The sequence below is a fragment of the Staurois parvus genome, unplaced genomic scaffold (genome assembly GCF_062004578.1).
Source record: "Staurois parvus isolate SC_StPar_1 unplaced genomic scaffold, SC_StPar_1.0 ptg000251l, whole genome shotgun sequence".
Classification (NCBI taxonomy): Eukaryota; Metazoa; Chordata; class Amphibia; order Anura; family Ranidae; genus Staurois; species Staurois parvus.
This window is the reverse complement of record NW_028318047.1, coordinates 4250001-4270725: the sequence shown is the minus strand read 5'-3', so window position 1 is coordinate 4270725 and position 20725 is coordinate 4250001. Positions and strand designations below refer to the sequence as shown.

Genomic DNA, 20725 nt, shown 5'->3' with positions numbered 1-20725 from the left:
TGTGGCGCTTGCAGTACTTCAGAGAGAATGCCATGACTGGAGGAGAGGCCAATCAAATAACGTCTGTAGGTTACATGAGCAGGCTCTCCTCCTGTTTTTTGTTTGTTTTGCATTTTTTTTGCGCGCCACTTTCTTTGCAGTCCCAAAACAAGGAAAGTACAATGCACATTTGCAAAGCACACTGTTGCGCTTTTATAAATGCTTCTTATTTTATTTTTCACTTTTAAGTGGTATGGTAGTGATAAGGCTGCTTTATACATTGATCCCTTAGTGGTGGGAACACCTTTTCTGAATACTTCAGAATGGGGAAAAGTTTATAGGTTTGATCTACCAACATGTTTTTACTAACTGGAGTTACTTCTGCTTAGCCACCAGTTAGGTTCAGTCCTATACTGAATATTCAAATCTGAAAGCTTGAGGGGAAAATTTCCACTTTAAGTAAGAACGGTTTGATGCATCATTCCCGTTATCTTTTAATTGGTGATGAGCTCTGGTTTAATCCCATCCCCAAGTACATCCAAACTTGAGAGTTAGCTGTCATTGCTAGGTTGTGCTGGGAGGTTTTCCTCCCTCTAGCTGATGTACACAAAGGGGTGGGAATGCTTGCAACATCAATGACCTAATGTGGGCACATCTAATTTTGGGGTTTGGAGTGAACCCAAGCACTTCCTTGCTTATAATTACCAAGTGTACAAAAGGGGGTTGAATAAATCTTCAGGGAAACTAAACCTCTTTTAAACCCATTTAGATGACCCTCAATGTATAGAGTTAATAGTAAAGCTGGCTAAACATTCCTTGAGTAAGAAATGGTTAAAATTCCTTTTGGACTTTTTTTTTTGGAGTGTGGAGCCTGATTTCACTTGGAGTGGCATGTGAAATATTTAACTGAAAAGTTTCAGTTTTCCCATCACATTCTGTCCCCAAATTAAGAGGGAAAATCGCTCTAAAGATGACACAGAGAGCAATAAAAACCTGAAGTACTAACACAGGTTTTCTCAACTAGGGTTCTTCTAGAGATTGCTAGGGGTTCCTTGAGCAATGAGCAATTTCTGCCTCTCAGAGAAGTTCATTGATCGCTTTAGCTATCTGTAAGGGGGTAATTCTTCCCAATGACCACAAGTGTAGGGAACATTCTTCCTACTGACCATCACATTAATAAACGTAGTATATTATGAGTTGTAGATAGTCATTTTTAGCAGGGGTTCCCTCAGACTGGAAAGTTATTTCAAGGGTTCCTCTGTATTGAAAAGGTTGAGAAAGGCTGCTCTAAAACAATAAACCATCCATTTCTGAAAGTTTTCATGGTACCTTTAAGCCAAAAGTAATCACTTATGATCCTAAATGTCAACACGAAAAAATTGGATATGGTCAAAAAATACCCAAGTAGCACAAGCTACAGACTTCAATATAAAAGAAACCACCTGCTCTGGGTGGAAACAATTCTGTTCCTTGAGACTGGAAAGTTAATTCAAGGGTCCCTTTGTGTTGAAACAGTTGGGAAAGGCTGTTACCATTCCAAACTATCAAAAACTACCACAAACTGTTTTGGCTTTAGATATCTTTTAAATGATTTCAAAGGTTTCAGAATGACTCATGCTCAGGATGGAGGTAGAGTTGTAAAGATCAATAACAGGATTCCCTGATTGTAATTCCTCATATTTTCCATTTTTTCCAGCGTTGGAATCAGAAACTTCGTCTCCCCCGAAAAAGCGATTTTCCTGTGGCACAAAACGGCAATAAAAACAGCAACTCAAGACAAATGCAGAGCTAGACTAGCAGGATAATGTTTCTAAAACTCTGTGGACTTTTATACAAAGATTTGCATTGGTGGAGCAGAAAAGAAGAAATTGCACTATTGCACGTTATAACCTATTGTTTACTACAAAATATTGTAGTTGATTTTAGTTTTTTTCCCTTTTTTATATTTGCACGAATTACTAAGCAATAGTTTTAGTCCACTTTCATTAATGTCAAAGTTGTTTATCTAAATAATTAGCCCGATGGATGAGAAGCTTGGAGAGAATTTATGTTAAAGATGTTCCTGATTGCTTTAATAGGACTCACCTATGAAAATTGTTCATGAAACTATTTTGCCCATAGGAACCAGATGATTCTTTTCATGTCATTCCCTTTCAGTGGAAGAAAAAGAATGACAGCAAAAGACAACAAATATGGCTTTTTCCAACACTTTCACATTTAAGGCCAGGGCCTTTAGGGTCTCTTCACACCTGTGCTTGCTTTAATGTTTGTGATTTTATTTTAGGCTCAAGGCACATTGGGTGTTTAGTCCTGCTGCATGAGACACCAGTGTTTAGGTGCAGGCAGAACACACAGGTGCACCATCCAGTCCCACTTTCGGCACCCAGTCAAACTCTATGAGAGAGACTGACAGCTGCTGCGGTTGGACAGGGCTTGAGTGCTATTAATGTTTAGACAGTATGTGCTCAGGGATGAACGCCAAAAATGTATGCAGCCCTAATATTCATCCCTAGGCACGTACTGCCCTGAACGTTAGGAGCACATGTCCACCATCCAGCCTTGTCCATCTGCAGCAGCTGTCAGCTTCTCATAGAGTTTTTCAGGTTGCTGGCAGCGGGACTGGATGGTACACCTGTGCCTTCTTCCAGCACCTAAATGCTAAACACCCATTGTACAGGAGGCCTTAAGGTTTGCTGTATAAAGGCAGCTAGTTAATTTGGAATGGGCTGACAGCATAAAAAAAGGCACCTGCTGCATTTTGGGCAACCTAGTACAACATAAAGCATATTATGTGTGATGTGGTGCACTGTACATTGTTGGGAGCTACTGTACATTTTCAGGAGAGCTACTCTAAATAAATGGCCCTACAATACACATAGTACCATGTGTTACTGTAATGTTCAATCCACAGGTGTCTGGCCAGCATTAGGCTAGCTTTAGCTCATATGCATTGCAACGTGTTTGGTAATGCACATGCAAAGGTTTGAGCACCCCCATATACTTTCCATTTGCCTTCATACTAAACTGAAGTCCATAGATTTGAACTAGCCCTACAGGTAGAATATGATTTCTACTTGAAATGCATTTTCATGCAGCAAAATGTCCTTAAAGCTGTACTTCAGCCTCCCCTTCAGTCTTGCACAGTTGTACCAGCTCCCCTCCTGTACTGAAAATGCTTAGTATGATATTACTGCACATTGTGAACTCACAGTGATGCATTAGATGCTACAGCAAGTCAAATAGAGCCCAATTTGTTTTCTGGCTGGATGATATCCAGCATCATTTAGCCATTTCCTCCTCAGATTGACTGCTCCTGGCCCTCCCTTTTCATTTATTGGCTCTCAGTTCAATCATGGAGGCACAGATGTATATGTTGGCATTTCCTTTGGCATTCTGCATTCAAATGCAGCCTACTAAGGAAAGCCCACTCCTCCAGACTGAGGTCCAACCCTTCAAAGCATTTTGATATTTGCATAGCTTCTCCCAAAATCCAGGCCCCTGTTTGCATCAGGACTGATGAATCTTGAGGGGAGGCAGGGTGCTGGGATGTTTTCAGGTAGCTATGTACAGCACCTTGCCAGCCCCACTCACCAGCCATGACCTGTCTACATTGCAAGGAGAAGCACAGGGACACGGGTTGACATCACTGGGTCAAAAATAAGGTACTAAATGACAATGTAGAGATTTATAAGAAAATATGTAATAATTATGTAAGGAAAATATAGGCAAATTAAGCTTCAGCTTCAAGGAGCGTTTGGCCAAGGGTCAAGGTGTATAAACAATGTATCATCTACACCAACCAGAGATATGTCTCCTTTCATTTTCTATCCTCCCTGAAAAATGACTGACTGAATCTGAATGGTTGCTATGGGCAAGACAGATTGTTTCTTTCGTTTTGCTTATTTGTTATTTGAGACCCAAAGATCCCCATTCTTTGAATATATGGAGTGCAAGCTTTGTTTAGCAGATAGCTGAAAGCAGCTTACACTATAACCACCATATGGATATTCTTTTCCAATATACTGTAATTAACAAACTACTGATGCAAAGGTCATTAATCTGATTTACTAAAGGAATAGAGAAAGTTCACTTTGCAAAGTGATGCTCACTTAGCTTAATGAAATAGATTAAGCTGTGTTCATTTTAATCATCCTGTTGTGTTTTTTATTGCTTCCCTTGCATGTGACTGGGTATTCAAAGCGAACACAGCTTCACCTTACAAGCTACACAAAGGAAACACTCTATTCCTTTATTGAAGAACCTGTGTCAGGTTTGTATGGCTGTATGTGTCCAAGGAGAGTCACATTTTCTATATGTCCTAATGATCTGCCACCAGGAACCAAAGTGACCTGTTACCAGGTCAGGAATAGAGGTACAATCTTCCAGAAAGGATTTCCTTCACTTTGAAGTGATTTAGAGTCTGTTTTACCAAAGGAGTTTAGAGTTTTCACTCAATAAAATGTGTGCATCACATGATTGGATAATTGCAGTGAAGTGAATATTCAATTCTCCATTCTTTTAGTAAATTAGTAAAATTGTATCTAACTCGCTTTGTGTTGTGTCTACAGAACAAGAAGTAAAGAGAAATCTCCCCAAATAGGACACAGATGACAAAGACCCTGTCCCACTTTATCTAAAATGAAAATAAAGGTTTTGGCTTTGGATATATTTAACTCTCATTTGAGCTGAATTACCAAAGCTTGTCATGAAACTAAGATATAAGGGCTTATTCAATAAAACAGTGCAAGCTGCAAAAGCGCTGTGTATCATTGTAACCAGATTCCATCTTCTACTGGTGTGACATCAGTAAAGTTGATTCGGTATGGTAGTAACCAGATTCCATCTTCTACTGGTGTGACATCAGTAGAGTCGATTCAGTATGGTGGTAACCAGATTCCATCTTCTACTGGTGTGACATCAGTAAAGTCGATTCGGTATGGTAGTAACCAGATTCCATCTTCTACTGGTGTGACATCAGTAAAGTCGATTCGGTATGGTAGTAACCAGATTCCATCTTCTACTGGTGTGACATCAGTAAAGTCGATTCGGTATGGTAGTAACCAGATTCCATCATCTACTGGTGTGACATCAGTAAAGTCGATTCAGTATGGTAGTAACCAGATTCCATCTTCTACTGGTGTGACATCAGTAAAGTCGATTCGGTATGGTAGTAACCAGATTCCATTGTCTACTGGTGTGATATCAATAAAGTCGATTCGGTATGGTTGTTATGTGTTAGCACACTTTTCTCTCACATTCTCAGAACCATCATAAACCCCCACACACAATACCATACGAATCCTTTGCTACAAGGTCAAACCTTGAGCCATTGTTTAGGCTATCACTTGTCTGAGAGACAGGAAAGCTCCAGAATATTAAAGGCTCATGGGGAAGAGAACAATGATGATTGATGAACATTATCACACTCCTGAGCTGCGGTGGTGGCATTAGAGTCACTTTTAATCAGTAAAAAGCTGGACAATTCTTGGGAAAAGAAGGTTCTAAGAAAGTTTTTTCATTTTTCTATTCATTAGTGGGTCAAATTGCCATTTTCAACCACAGTGACAAGAAAATTTGAAGGAGCCGGTTGTAAACAAATTTCTAAGTGTCTGTGATTTTTCATTGTGTAAAGTACATTAATTCCAAAATTGAATGCTAAAAGCAAATTAAATCTTTCAAACGACAAATGAATGTTCTCAGAATTTTCATACAAATTCCTAACAATTTTTGCTTGATATTCTCTCCATCTATGGCCAGCTTAAATAGGAGCTCCAGTCTAATTTTTAAAGATTCAAAGACAGCATCTACAAAAACTGGCTTTTAATAAACAGACACTCACCTGTCCCAAGTTCCAGCGCTGTGCTCACCCGAGTCCTTTGTTCCACTGGTCTTTGGTCCTCGGCAACAGCATCTTAACTATGGGCATCTGGATGTAACAGCTTCTGGCTTCACAACTGGGTGCCCACTGCGCATGCACAAGCCGTGCTGCACATTTTGAATGGTCCTACAGTATTCTGGGATCTTTGACAGGGGGAGAACTTTTGCTTAGATCGCTTAGGCAATCTGAGTGGAAGTGGGATTGGGTACCTGTCAAAACCCCCCCCCCCCAAAAAAAAGGCAATTTGTTAATGATGAGCTGGGGAGAAAGCCTTAAAGCAGAACTTCCCCTTTTGATGAAGTTCCGCTTTAAGGCTGGGAGGATCTAGGATGGATTTCAGAAAAGCAGTGATTGTCGTCATGGAGATCATGATTTACCATTTTCACAAGGATTGTCTATATTCATGTAGAGAATATTATATGAAATGTGTAGATTTTTACCACTATTAAGTACTTTTAAGGGGGTTCTACCAACTTAAGTAACTGGTCTGGAAGGAAATGGGGTTGATTTACTAAAACTGTTAAGTGTAAAATCTGGTGCAGCTGTGCATGGTAGCCAATCAGCTTCTAACAGCTTGTTCAATTAAGCTTTGACAATAAAACCTGGCAGCTGATTGGTTTAAATACAAAGCTGCACCAGATTATGCACTCTCCAGTTTTAGTAAATCAAGCCCAATACAGTCTCAATTAAAAAAAGCCTTAAAGAAGAATTTCGGGCAAAATTATTTTCTTTTCATACAGTGGGGCTGTGCCCACACTGCATGAGTTAAATGCTCGTTTTTGTCTAGGAGCTCAAAAAAAGACTGCTAGTGGTCTTGTGAAAGGGATGTTCCTGACGTCATCATGCCCATAGACCAGACGTGAGGATGGTAGGACCAGTCCACCACTGGATGTAGGGGAGCGCAGTTTTCCGGGGGATCTGATGAATGGGTAAGTACTGCTTTTCCCTAAGCCCCTGGACAAAACGAGCACTTAACTCAGTAGGAAAATAAACGTTTTGACCGGAATTCTGCTTTAACATGAGCATAGGGATCTTTATTATAGCTAAGTGACTGTCTTTTTTAAATCTTGTTGGACTCAAGCTGTCACTTTTTTTTTTAATATAGACCCTTTTTGCTGGTTTACTAACTTTGTGAGTTGAGCCATAGATTGAAAGATCCATCCCCTTACTGTGACTGTTTAAGAAATCCGGTCCACTCTATTCTGAACCTAAAAGGATAAGTTCCAAAAAATAATAAATGCACATTTTTTGCAGATAAAAAAATGTGCATTTATTATTTTTTGTGTTCAGAGACTGTAAAACATTGCACTAGGGATCAACAGGTCGCTGATGCCATGCAGGTCTCCTGCACACTATCGAAACTTGCTGATAGGAAGATTTAGTGAACTACCACAGTGTTCACAGCACCATGGTAGTTCAGTGAGGACTACAAGCTGTCAACCGCTAAGGTTGTCGGGAATTGTATTCCATTCATTCACAGAATACTGTGAATGAATGATGCGTCTGTGTGGGCGGAAACCCACACAACCGCGTTGCTTTTGAAAAATGACAGCTAGTATGGGGAACTTCTCCCCGTACCTCTTTCCCAGTGAGGGGGCGCTGGCTGTGCTATTAACAATGAATGGCACTGCAGCACCTCAATACGCAAAACACCTGTTTTAATGTGTTGTGGTAATGCATGTGTAATGCGTGTATTACTGCAACACAACTATGTGAACCCAGCCTAAGCCAGGTAGCAAAGTGCTACAACCCATGAAAATTGAGTTGGGTGCTATGGGTTGTTGCACTAGGTACATCTTTGCACCTAATATTGTATTATGGAATAAGCCGTTGTATCAGTCAGAACCATCCCATAATTCCCCTGTATGGGGGCTAAAATTGAATAACAAGGAAACCCTTGAAAGACCAAAATAATGCATCAATAGTGATCTATATGTTGATTGAGATGAATTTTTCTGGTATAAAGCTGCAATGTAGAGATTATTGTACTTTTTTTTTAAAGTTTTTATAAACATTTAGTTCACTTGTGTTTGTCCTAGTGTGATTTTGTTATCTATATAAAGAAAAGTTTGAAGAGAATATTTGCCACTATTTACTCTTTTTTTTATCAGTCATGCGATGTAACATTTTATGAATAAGACTGAGATTTCCTGAAGTATATTTTTTAAGCCCAACTCCAGTGAACATTTTGGATAGAGCCGGGAAGGATTTTGAGCCTTTGTCAGGTTTTTGTTGCTGTTTATGTCTCTATAGGAGAGATTTCCCCCCTCTTCCTGTCAGGACAGGAAGTGATGGAAAAATCTTTCCAACACATTTTTAGTGCAATGAGGAAGGGTTAGCATTTCCTGTCAGTGTTTTAATTGTCTGTGCTTTTTTGTCCTGGTGTGTTTCCCAAACCTTGTATAAGCATCACAAGGACAAGAAGTAAAGAAAAAATCTCCCCAACGGGTTTACAGACATAATAAAATGGACAAAACTGCCACTGTATCTAAAAACTAAACTAAAATCCTTGGCTGGCGATAGGCTTTCAAGTTTACTATATATAGATAGGCCATATAAAAAAATTAGGTGGAAAGCTGTACATTTTCTTTTTGTCAGTTGAACACTTTGATGAAAAAAATTATGACACAAAATAATTAATGCACATAAAGTAAATGCATGTGGCTTTGTGAGCAGGGGTGTATTTACCACAAGGCAAACAAGGCATTTGCCTAGGGCGGCATTTTTCAGGAGGGCAGTGCTGCTCTCTGGAAGAAGGGACTGAAGAAGGGACACACGTGGCATGGGGATCAGCTGGGATCCAAGAGAGGCTGTGGGCTGCTTGACGGTATATGCAGAGCCCGACTCTCATTCCCGAGGATGTCCGTAGCTGTGAAGGCGAGTGTCTTTCTCTCTCTCGCTGGGTGGGGAAGGTGGTGTATGGGGAGCAATGGTAGTGTAAAGGCTCTCTCAGGTAAGGGTGGGGGCAGAGGTGTTGTTGGTCAATGTCTCAGGCTCTCTCCTCCACGGGGGTGGCATTGGTCGGTGTCAGGTGGGGGGTGGACGATTTTTGAGTTGCCTGGGGCAGCAAAAAACCTACATACACCGCTGATTGTGAGTTGACAATGTAGTATGTTGAACAAGATTTTTTTTAACCTCTATTTAGAAAATATGGGTAACACTGCCTTAAAAACTTCCGGCTCAGGAACAAACGTTCATGCGTAATGATCAGGAAATAAAATTGTCCAGTTTTTTCTCAATGGCATATAAATATACATGTCTTTAGATGCAAATTTTTTTAATTCTGTGTTAGGAATCTGGATGCAGTGCATGTTTACGCACCTGTGTGAATTCCTCCATTAAAAACAACGCAACTGCATTCACATCCCTAAATAAAAAATGTTTGTAAACAAGTTTTTTTTAAGCTGTGTGAATGAGACCTAAGAGTTTTTTGGGGTGTGAACCAGGTTTAGTAAAACATCTGAATAAGCTTTTATTGAAACAATAGTATAAAGCAACAAAAAAACCCTTTCGATACCAGTATTCACCATGCATTAGAGATTCTGCACATAGCCCTACAGAACAGACAGTGCACAGTCCACATATGTTTATCTGCTGCCTCTGATAAACACAGGAAACAGGAACTTAGTTATAGAGAAAAGACAACGTTTAACCATCGATGCAGCTACAAACTTATAAACACTGCCATCTCTACTTAAAACTGATAGTTGTTGCACAAATTACTGTACATGAACATTGTATTCCAACACCCCCACTCAAAAACTACTCCTTATATTTGTCCCATTTTGGATCTCATTCTATAAGTCTTTTTCTTGTAAGCAGTTTTGTCAAATGCTCTGATCTACTTTTTTTTCTCATGGGTTGGAAGTCTTTGCATCTTTTTTGAATCTGGGTCTGGTTTTATTGCCACACGAGTAATATAGGACAGACATTTGGCTGTGATGCCTTTATTGCTTCTGGTAGTTTTCCTGATTGAAGCCTCTTGTAGCCTGGTTTCTTATTTTACAATACAGGCATACCTCGGTTTACGAATTTAATTCGTGCTGTAGGACTTTTCGTATAGTGAAAAATTTGTAAACCGAAACGCCGTGTCCCATAGGAATGCATTGAAAACCAATTAATCGATTTCGGAGTGTGTCCAAAAAGTCCAAAGTTCCAAGCTTTCATCCAGTAAGAAGGATTGACTCCTATTTATTCTGGCAAAAACCTCAAAAAATAAAAGAAATATACTCTAGTGCATTACCTTTAGGGGAAGTGACATCAAGACGCACGTACGCGAACCGGAAGTGTCGCTGCGGCCATTTTGTTGGTTATCTACACATGGTTTTTTCCACTGTTTGTTAAGCCTGCACAAGAGCCATGGTCAGAGCTGGAAGTTCTGTATTTTAATGTAAGTTACTATTAAATTTTTCCTATGCTTTGAGATCCATCTTAAGACTCTTCTTGTCTTTGTGAGGACCTTGGAAGAATTGTCCTAGAAGAGAGAATGGAAGACTTTGGTTCCATAATATTGATTAGCGTATGAATACTCACAGAGGGTAATGGTATTTAGCACTATTGGGTTTTGTCCCAAGGAGTGTACACAGTGTTGCAGTGAGCACAGAGTGTTCACAGTGTATGTTATATGTGCATATAATAAGACATTTTTTTTTGTTTTTGGCACATTTTTGAGTGGGTTGTAGTTTGCACAAATTTATTTGTATAAAAGGTAATACACTAGAGTATATTTCATTTATTTTTTGAGGTTTTTGCCAGATTAAATAGGAGTAAATCCTTCTTATTGGATGAAAACTTGGAACTTTGGACTTTTTGGACACATTGGAGACTTTATAGGAATTGGACACTTCATGGTTTAATTTGATTTATTGTATATTTGATATATTATTATGATTTTAGGGTATATCACAAAAAGGTTTTATTAATAGTAAACTTTCTAGGGAGAAAGTGTGACTTTTTGGTGGGATCATAGTGAAGGAGGTGATTTATTTATTTGTTTAATCGATTCCGGAGGTCAGAAAAAAGTAAATGCTACTAAAATACTGCATGAACTTTTTTATCAAGGCATGCGGTATTTTTGTAGTGATAACCATGTGTTAATGTTTCAGCTGTCATCGTGGTTCCCCACTGACAGCTGAATGTAAAAGAATTTCCGGCAATTAAAAAAATAAATAAATGGCGTGGGGTCCTCCTTCCCATCCGTATCAAGCCCTTTGGGTCTGGTATGGATCTTTAGGGGAACTCCCACGCCAAAATTTTAAAAAATGGAGTGGGGGTACCCCCAAATCCATACCAGATCCGAATCAGAGCATGCAGCCCAGCAGGTCAGGAAAGGAGGGAACTAGCGAGCGCCCCCCCCCTCCTGAAACATACCATACCAGGCCACATGCCCTCAACATAGGGATGAGCACCTTGTCCCCATGTTGATGGGGACAATGGCCTCTTCCCCATAAACCTGGCCGGTGGTTTTGGGGGTCTGCAAGCAGGGGGCTTATCGGAATCTGGAAGCCCCCTTTAACAAGGGGGCCCCCAGATCCCACCCCCCATGTAAGTATGGGGTACATGGTCCCGCTACTCCTTCACAAAAAACAAAACATTTAGTGTGAAAAAAGACAGGACACAGTCTTTGACAAGTCCTTTATTAAAAGAAAAAAAATAAAAGAATGTCCCCCCCCAGTGGATCCAATGTCAATCACTATGTCCGCCGCCGCCGCCCCGAAAAAAAAAAGAAAAAAAAGGCTTCACTTCTGACAATGGCCCCGGGCCATCTGCCTGCTCCAGTGGTTTGACAGTTCTTAAAATATGTAAGGGGCGGGGCCCCTATGGATGGGAGGGGGGACCCCACGCCGTTTTTTTTATTTATTATGGTACCTGTTTTTAAATGTAATTACCCTTTTTTTTTTCCTTCACTATAGCTCAGAGATTCAGCTGTCACTTTCCCCCCAGCTAAAAGAAAGAAAGTTTCCCTTTAGTTTATTTCCCCAAGTTAAAAGAAACAATGTTTTTTAAAATAAACAAAGTTTCCTTTAACTCCAGGGGAAGTCACAGCTAATTCTGTGAGCTATAGTGAAGAAAAAAAAAAGCCGGAAATTGGATTAAAAAACTGGCACTGACATACACTTCACATTGCGAAAAAAATTTGTAAAAAATGTGTAAACTGAGGCATTATTTTCAATGCATTTTCATTCATAAACCAAAAATTACGTTAACTGAGGCGTTTGTAAACTGATGTACGCCTATATTTGGTTTGTCTGTGTCACTTTGTTGCTTATCTTCATGTGACAATAATATGGAATTTCCCTCAGTTTGAAGTTTTTTATTAGTTCATGAAATTCTGAGCACACTGAAGTTTCACCAATAATTACACTTCTACTGATGGTAATCTTGTTTGTGTCTTGGTGTTGAATTCTGTATTCCTTTTGAGATTCACTGTACCCCACAAGTACACTTTCCTTTGTGCAAGCATCCCATTTTGTAGGTTTTTCTTATGGGATGTGCACATAGGCTTTGCTTCCAAAAATGTTTAGATGGTTCAAATTCGGGGCTTTTCCATTCCACAATTCATATAGAGTTTTCTCAGTAGATTTTCCTGGTGGTCGATTTTGGAAATATTATGCAATCATAATTGCCTCTCCCCAGCATGTGGTTGGCATATCTGCATCAAACAGCATGGTTCTTCCACTTTTATATAGAATACAGTTCATTCTTTCTGCAACCCCGTTTTTTCTGGGTTGTATGGTACAGTAGTTTGACATATTATGTCATGCTTTCTGAGAATCGCCTGTGTGGTATAATTTGTATATTAATTTCTATTGTCTGTGCACAATACATTCAGCATTTTGCTAATTTGTTGCTTACTTGAGCCAAATACTGTTCAGGTTTCTCTGGTACTTTACTTTTGTTGTGTAATAGATATAGTGTAGTATACCTGGAGTAAACATCTGCAGTATAAAAGTGAGAAAATACGTCTTCTTTCCTGAGGTCAAATTTTCCATTGGAAAGGCTTTTTTTGTCATTTTTCCTTTAATACAGCTGGTGCATTTCATTGTTTGATCACATACACTAGTTTTGTATTCCACTTGCATAGTTATTCTCAATTTCTTTATTATGTCAGGACTCCTGTGCCCAAGTCATCTGTGCCATGTGTGAATGCAGTTCAAATGTGTTTCCTTCTCGGCAGTATTAACCACCTCATTGCAGTTCATTTAATACAGTTCATCTGTAATTTTAGCCTTTGCAAGTAAGATATCCCCTTTTGTGATTGCACAACTGTCATATTGCAACGTCACTACATTACCTTGTTTTGTGAGCTTCTTCACTGACCAAAGATTTTTTTGAAGAGCAGGGACATACAGGGCATTTTTCATAGGTATCTTTCTGGTGACACTCTGGGAAATAGGACAGTAAAGAAAATTGTCTCCTATTCCTTCTGATTCCATTATTTGCCCATTAGCTGTGGTGATTTGTTTCTGTTTTACTCTGGTCAAGGTGACCAACGAAACTTCTGTCATTTGTCATGTGACTCATAGTTCCTGAATCAACACACCATGCCTGAAAAGATGACGTGCAACTATTGGATTAAAAAACATATTCATTATCTCAAAAATAATCTGTTTCTTCCTCCACGTTTTTAGCATTTTTTGTAGTTTAATTTGTTTTTGCATTCTATCTTTCCAGATTCTGCAGTCTGCTTTTAAATTACCTTGTTTCTTGCACACATTCATGTGTTTCTTGTTGCATGTTTTTATTCATCTTTAAAGCAAACTCTGCGATAAAGGCACATTCACTATTAATGCTTTCTGTTTTACACTTATATTCATCCATAAGCTTGCTCTTAACATATTACAATGTCAGTTGATCATCTGGTTGTGCATCAAGTGCTGTGAAAAGTGTTTCATAAATTTCTGGTAAACCACTAAGTAATAGTGCTGCAACATGAAAGTCTTTCATTTCTTCTCCTATACCTCTCTGGTGTTCAACCATTACCAAGATGTGCCTCATTTAATTCTGCATATCCTGGCCTTTCGTCAGCTTGGTTTGGTATAGCTTTCTAATCAGATACCATTTATTAATCTGTCATGCACCTTTTATAATCCTTCCAATGTTTCTTTAGCAGTTTTACACTTACATATATGTATGATTTGATCATCTTCTGTACTAAGAGAGATTGTGCTCTGAGCTTTCTGATCTTTCTCCATCCACTCATCTGAATCGTGTTCTGGCCTGACTTCAGTTATACATTTCCATTTACCTTCTCTTATCAGCAGCATTTTAATCTTGAATTTCCAAGGCTGGTAGCTCTAGTTAGTCATATTTGCAAATTAAAGCTTTGTTGCAGCTGTGTTAATGGCCATTTTTTTATTTGTTTGCAGTCTTCTTTCTGTTTCTGAACTTTGTACTTCTTTACTGTAGCAGGCTATGGCAGGGTGTCTAGGTGTATGTCTGACCTATAACCTGTTAGAGATTCTGTATATAGCCCTACAGAACAGACAGTGCACAGTCCACATGTGTTTATCTGCTGCTTCTCTGCTAACAGGAAACAAGAACTCTATTATAGAGAAAAAACATAGATTTTAACCATAGATGCAGCTACAAACTTATAAACACTGCCATCTACTGGTTGAAGATTAAATATCTCTACTTAATACTGATAGTTGTTGCACAGAATACGTGAACATTGTATTCCAACACCATTGATTGCTGTAAGTAGGTCCATTCTCAAATATTCTTGGTTTTCAAAGTCAGGAAAAAGGCAGCCTAAGAAAGATGGCTGGGCTTTTAAGGTTTGCAGATTCCCCAAACTATGCTATGTTTGCATTTCCAAAATGATGCTATCTGTACTTTCCAGTAAAGGCTCTTTCACACTGGCCACCAGGGATGGTAAAAACAGATGGCTGGGCCACAGTTTTAAAACTCCCCAACCGCTCACCCAAACTCTAACATTGCAACCTGACAAGACTATACACATGCCGTAGATATGGCAATTTATGGGCAGGCAAAATTGCCCATTGGGATCAGTGGAAGCTGAGAGCTGGGTATGATATGGTGAGCCTCCTTTACCAAAGAAGTTGACATGATTCACTCAATAAATGTAGTGAAGATGCTTTTTAAATAATCAGTGTTGTGAAAAGTACCTGTTTGCTATGAATACACATTCATGTCCAGATAAAATAGGTCATTCTGCTATTAGACGTGAGGTAACAGAGGTACACTGGCGGAGTCTCTGAGGCCAAAAGAGTATAGTTTTTTGATGAGGAGGGGGTGGTCGACTGTGTTGAAAGCCGCGGAGAGGTCGAGGAGTAATAGCACTGAGTAGTGGCCTTTGGCTTTGGCGGTTAGTAGGTCGTTGGTGAGTTTGAGTAGGGTGGTTTCGGTGGAGTGTAGGGGATGGAAGCCAGATTGTAGGGGATCAAGGAGGTTGTTGTCGGTGAGGTGGGAGCTTAGGCGATTATAGGCTAAGCGCTCAAGGAGTTTGGATGAGAATGGCAGCAGGGAGATGGGTCTAAGGTTGTTTAGGTCGGTGGGATCCAGGGAGGGTTTTTTAAGTATGGGAGTGATGTGCGCAAGCTTCAGAGGGGAGGGGAATGTGCCGGTAGAGAGGGAGAGATTGAAGGTGTGAGTAAGGGAGCGTAGGATGGAGGAGGAGGGTGATCGTAGGAGTTGTGTGGGGACAGGGTCAAGGGGGCAGGTGGTAAGGTGAGCTTCAGAGAAGACCTAAGTGACCTCTTCAGTGGTAACAGGGTCGAAAGAGTGGAGTGTTGAGGGGGTTTGAGTGTGGGGAATGTTGGGTGGGGTAGAGGTCTGGACAGTGGCGAGGTTGAAGGAGAAGAGTGATGGGGGGGTTTTCATGTGAGGGATGCTAGGTGGGGCAGAAGTCTGAGCAGTGGTGATGCCCCTGCATCACTGACATAAGAAGTGTATATAATATGCCTCTGCATCACAGACATAAGAAGTATATATAATATGCACAGATGGCTGCCTCAATTCTGCTGTTGCAATGATTTTACACTCTGAACACAAAGTATTTTTCTATCACACTCACCAATAGATATTTCTAGTAAAATTCAAATGTGTTTGTTGATACACAGTCAACCATCAGTTTAATGTCCGATAATTACAAGTAGGATGCCCAGTAACGTCCACCTGTTCGATGCACCTTGACCACAGCCAAATTGGACACCCTTATGTCAAACATATATTAGTAATCAGCTATTTCTCTAAATAAAGCCAACCATCAATCTGCCGTTGGAAATGCCAACCATTAGAATTATTGTTAGTATTCCCAGTAAACGACAACTGAAATTTGCATTTGATTTTGTATTCAGAGATGATACAAAATGATATATCATTGTTCTGTCTCCAATATTACTTTATGCAAAATGCATAACTCTCGAATCCCAGTCTGCATTGAAAGAATGGCAACTTACTGATTTGCCAAGATCCACAAGCAATTTACCCCACCATGAAGACACAGTAGTAAAATCAAATGTAATTTGCTCTAGCATTGTGTAGTCACATATACAAAAAAGGACAATCATAATCACATCAGTTCCAGTTCAGTTTAAGAATAGGCTGTGTAGTGACAAAGATCCATGATCCTAGATCCTATAGGGGTACACTTTCATGAAACCTGGGGATAGAACCAGGTTATAGACGTAAAAGAAACATTATTTAACATGATAGCGTTTTTAAGAATCTCTGTAACTGAAAGCATTATGTATGATTTGAGTATAACAAAGCATAAGATCAAATTGAAAATTCAAACACTGTGTTCCAAATCCTGCAAAAATGCTTTACAAACACATTTCAGAACCAACACACAAATGTCCATATACACGAGCAATTCTCAACCAGGGTTCCCTCAGAGGTTGTCAGGTGTGCCTTTAGCTGTGCATGATTTACCTCCTATTTGATGGTGCCTGCCCAAGTGCGAACTGACAACTCATGGAGCCCCCAGGCAATAAGAGATAATGGGGCCCCCTGTGTCTCTGCCTAAGCTCAAGCCAAAGCTGCACCCACACAAACCCCACCTACATATTGCAGCTCAGCTGAATAGAAAGGGCATTAAAAATAATTACAAAAAATAATAAAACAACGTTGTATGGCCCCCCCCCCTCCATTCTAACCAAGCCCTTCAGGTCTGGTATGGGTTTTGAGGGGAACCCCCACGCCAAAAGTGAAAAAAAATGGTGTGGGGTCCCCTCCAAGATCCATACCAGACATTTATCCGAGCATGCAGTCCCCCCCTCCTCCTGAACCATACCAGGCCACATGCCCTCAATATGCCCCAAAAGCACCTTGGCCCCATGTTGATGGGGACAAGGGCCTCTTCCCCACAACCCTGGCCTGTGGTTGTGGGAGTCTGCAGGTAGGGAGCTTATCGGGATCTTGTCAAAGACTGTCTCCTGTCATTTTTCACATTACAGTTTTTTTTTTCTGTGAATGGGTAATGGTACCATGTACCCCATGCTCATTCACATGGGGGGAGGGGCCAGGATCTGGGGGTCCCCTTGTTAAAGGGGGCTTCCACATTCCAAAAAGCCCCCGCTCGCATTCCCCCACAACCACCAGCCAGGGTTGTGGGGAAGAGGCCCTTGTCCCCTTCAACATGGGGACAAGGTGCTTTGGGGGGAAGACCCCTGCCCCAAAGCACCCCCCCATGTTGAGGGAATGTGGCCTGGTATGGTTCAGGAGGGGTGGCGCTCGCTTGTCCCCCCCCCTTTCCTGACCTGCCAAGCTAAATGTTCGGATAAGGGTCTGGTATGGATGGAGGGGGACCCCCACTCCATTTTTTAAATTATTTTTTTAATTGTCGGCAATTCTTTCTTTTACATTCAGCTGTCAGTGGGGAACCCCGCTGTCAGCTGAAACATGAAAGCATGGTTTTTACTACTAAAATACCGCATGACTTGATAAAATAACTCATGTGGTATTTTATTAGCATTTTTTGGTGAATTCAAACTCTTTTTAAAAAATGCTATACGGTATCCTACTGCATACTCAGATGAGGTAAGATACCGTTTAGTGAATTATGCCCAGTGAGCCTCTCACTAGACCCCCTACTGACCCTGGGCCCTCGGGCAATGTCCGAATGCCCAAATGGTCAGTCCCCCCCTGTGCCTGCCTAGCTCCAGGTCCAAGGCCAGTTGGCAGAGCCAACTGCATGACACCAATGATCTTCTTAGCTATCTGTAAGTATGTCATTTTGACTGCCACTGCAAGTGGGGCATTCTTACCACTACCACTAGCCACCAATGTAAGGGGCATCATTCTGGGGCTAGTATACACCCTTAAGCAATATCCCATGGCATTTGTGTGTACCCGTAAACTGAAATCAGCTCAGGGCCCCAGGTACAATCAATCCACTGTTGAAAAAAAAAAAAAAAAAAAAAAAGCCCTCTTCTATTCAAAACAATTCCCAAAGTAGTGCAAAAAACTGTACTGGGCAGGATAGATTACTATACCAAAGCCGCAATAATAAGTATATAACCCTCCTAGTCAGCTAGGGGGGGCTAGACCTCAATTGTTAGCAAGGAGGGCTGAGCAGCAGCCTGGGTGTGATAGCTATCAGGGGTCAAACTTTGGTCAGAGCTGAGAGGCTCTGCAGACCAGCCCTTTGGAATTTCCCTCAGCTGTAGAACTTTGTAGAAAGGTCTAGAACATTGGGTGGATCTGAGGAGTGGCTGATCTGCACTGAGGGATCCCAGCCAATCACCAACAGGAGGCTTGGCAAGGGGCCAGGACAATCCTTAAAAGTGAGCGCTTGGAGAAAGTAGCAGCTAGCACAAAAAAGATGACAAACCAAAATAAATATATACAAAATAAGTGCAGGGCTAAAGCAAATAACATAGAGTATGTGAAAATATAAAGTGATGCTAATGGCTCAAACAGAAGCCAGAAATGCTTTTCATAGTGTAGTAGATGTATTCCAATAGAGTAAAGACATAATAAAAACCATGTGGAGTACAAAGACAGCCAACAAAGGACTTACTAAGATGGCTGCCGCTCCGACACATGCGATGCGATGGCGTGACGTCAGTACATAGGCTCCTCCCTGGTGAGTGGGAATGGTGAGCTAATTTAACAGGGTATATTACAGGCTGGTGAGTCATGGGAGTGGCCGAGCGATCCTTTGAAGCTGCAGTTCTTTTTGTATGAGGTGCATTATCCTGTTAGTTCTGGTGAGTGCACATTGGTGGTGGATTCACTTAAAAGAGACTGCACTTTTCAGCAGTCTACACAAATGAAGCGCTACTAATTGATACTTTAGGATATGGACATTATTTAAATTGTCACTGCTCTCATATATAATAATTTGATGGAATCGTATTTCTAGTGGTGTTTGAACCATTAGCATCACTCTATATTTAAACATACTTTGTGTTATTTTCTTTAGCGCTGCACTTGTTTTGTATATAATTTCTTAAAGTAACCTGCACCGGATCCCCTGCTCAAGGATACCTCTAGACAGCTGGGTAAAGAAGAGGAGTTTATGTGAGGTGGTACTACAGGAGATGCTGGCTAGATCTCCAAAAGAGACTGTGTTGCAGTAGAGACTTGTAAATAGTTCCAGCAAGTTGTCCTCAGTTCATTGGTTCCATTGGGCATCCCATACACCCCTTACTCCATCCAAGTTGAAATCCCCCTAATAAAGCATCACAAAAAAGCTCAAGGACTGATTACTGTCCCCTGGATGCAAAACTGTGGAAAATGTGTGTTACCTGGCCATGTAGGACTATAGGGGGACCCAAATCTATTGCAACTCCTAAGGGGGTAGTGCTAGATAAGTCAAAATGAATGTGTCATCAGGCATTTAGGCTGATGTTTTTCTTGAAGCAGTTATGTATTGGCAACTTATAGTATCTGCAGTTATATGACACATTTGTTTCAACACAAATTTACAGTACTTTTAAGCTGAACTCCAGGGAAACAGCTAAATTCACAGTTGAAGTACATATATGGGAGCCAAGAGTTATGCATTGCTGATAATCCAGTCATGAAATTTACACAGCACTGATAACTGGACAGGCTGGTGACAGACTTTTCTCTACTGCAGCTAAGCAATATGGCTTGGTTACTTTCCTGCCTTCAGGCTGCATCTGTGTGGTAGGAAAGCAGTAGCAATCTGAAGAGCTCAGCAGGCCGATCTCTCCTCCTGTCAGTAAATGTACTTGGAACAGGGGCGGACTGACAACTTATGGGGCCCCCGGGCAATAGGGGATCATGGGGCCCATGTGTCCTTGCCTAAACTCAAAAAAGCCTATGAAAAAGGTACCAGGGGCATCTCATGGGGCCCCCTTCTGACTCCGGGCCCTCGGCCAGTGCCCGAGTTTTCAAATGGTCAGCCCCTGACTTGGAACACACCGGGTTGGCTACTAGTGCAACTAGTGCTTGCCGATACAACAGACAATGTATTCTACTGTATAAAGTATTGCAAAAAGTTGATATAAAGTCAGATCCAGGTACTGTACTTACAGATTCTTCTGCTGACCTCCACATCACTACTGCATCCTGTAACAAGAGCAGATCATAGAGAGGTACCAGTGAGAGCTATTGGCTTCCCAGTGGACTTTGGGGGGGGGGGGTCTTTACTGTCTTCTTTACAGTGAAAGCTTTGTTAGGTGTCCTTTGATTAGTGACAGGGTTGCTTTAAAGCTAAAGTTTAGGTATGATTTCTATGGCATAGATAAAAGGTACTCTCCACTCCTCACAAGACTTCCTACTCTCTACTTCCCTGGTCTCCTCCTCCCATGCCCTCCTCCAGGACTTCTCCAGGGCTTCCCCCATCCTCTGGAACTCAATACCCCAATCCATCAGACTGTCACCTACCCTCCTCACTTTTAGGCGCACCCTGAAAACCCATCTCTTCAG

At 40.9% G+C, this 20725-nt stretch overlaps 1 protein-coding gene across 1 annotated transcript in view; it reads left to right on the top strand.

Moving 5' to 3' along the window:
• Nucleotides 1-7884, top strand: part of FRZB (frizzled related protein) — a 49754-nt gene extending 41870 nt beyond the window's left edge. The window contains exon 6 of the mRNA XM_089680842.1: nt 1676-7884. Within this exon, the coding sequence (XP_089536968.1) occupies nt 1676-1771 (96 nt within the window). The 3' untranslated portion in view covers nt 1772-7884. The remainder of the gene's footprint in view (nt 1-1675) is intronic.
• Nucleotides 7885-20725: the final 12841 nt, after the last annotated feature.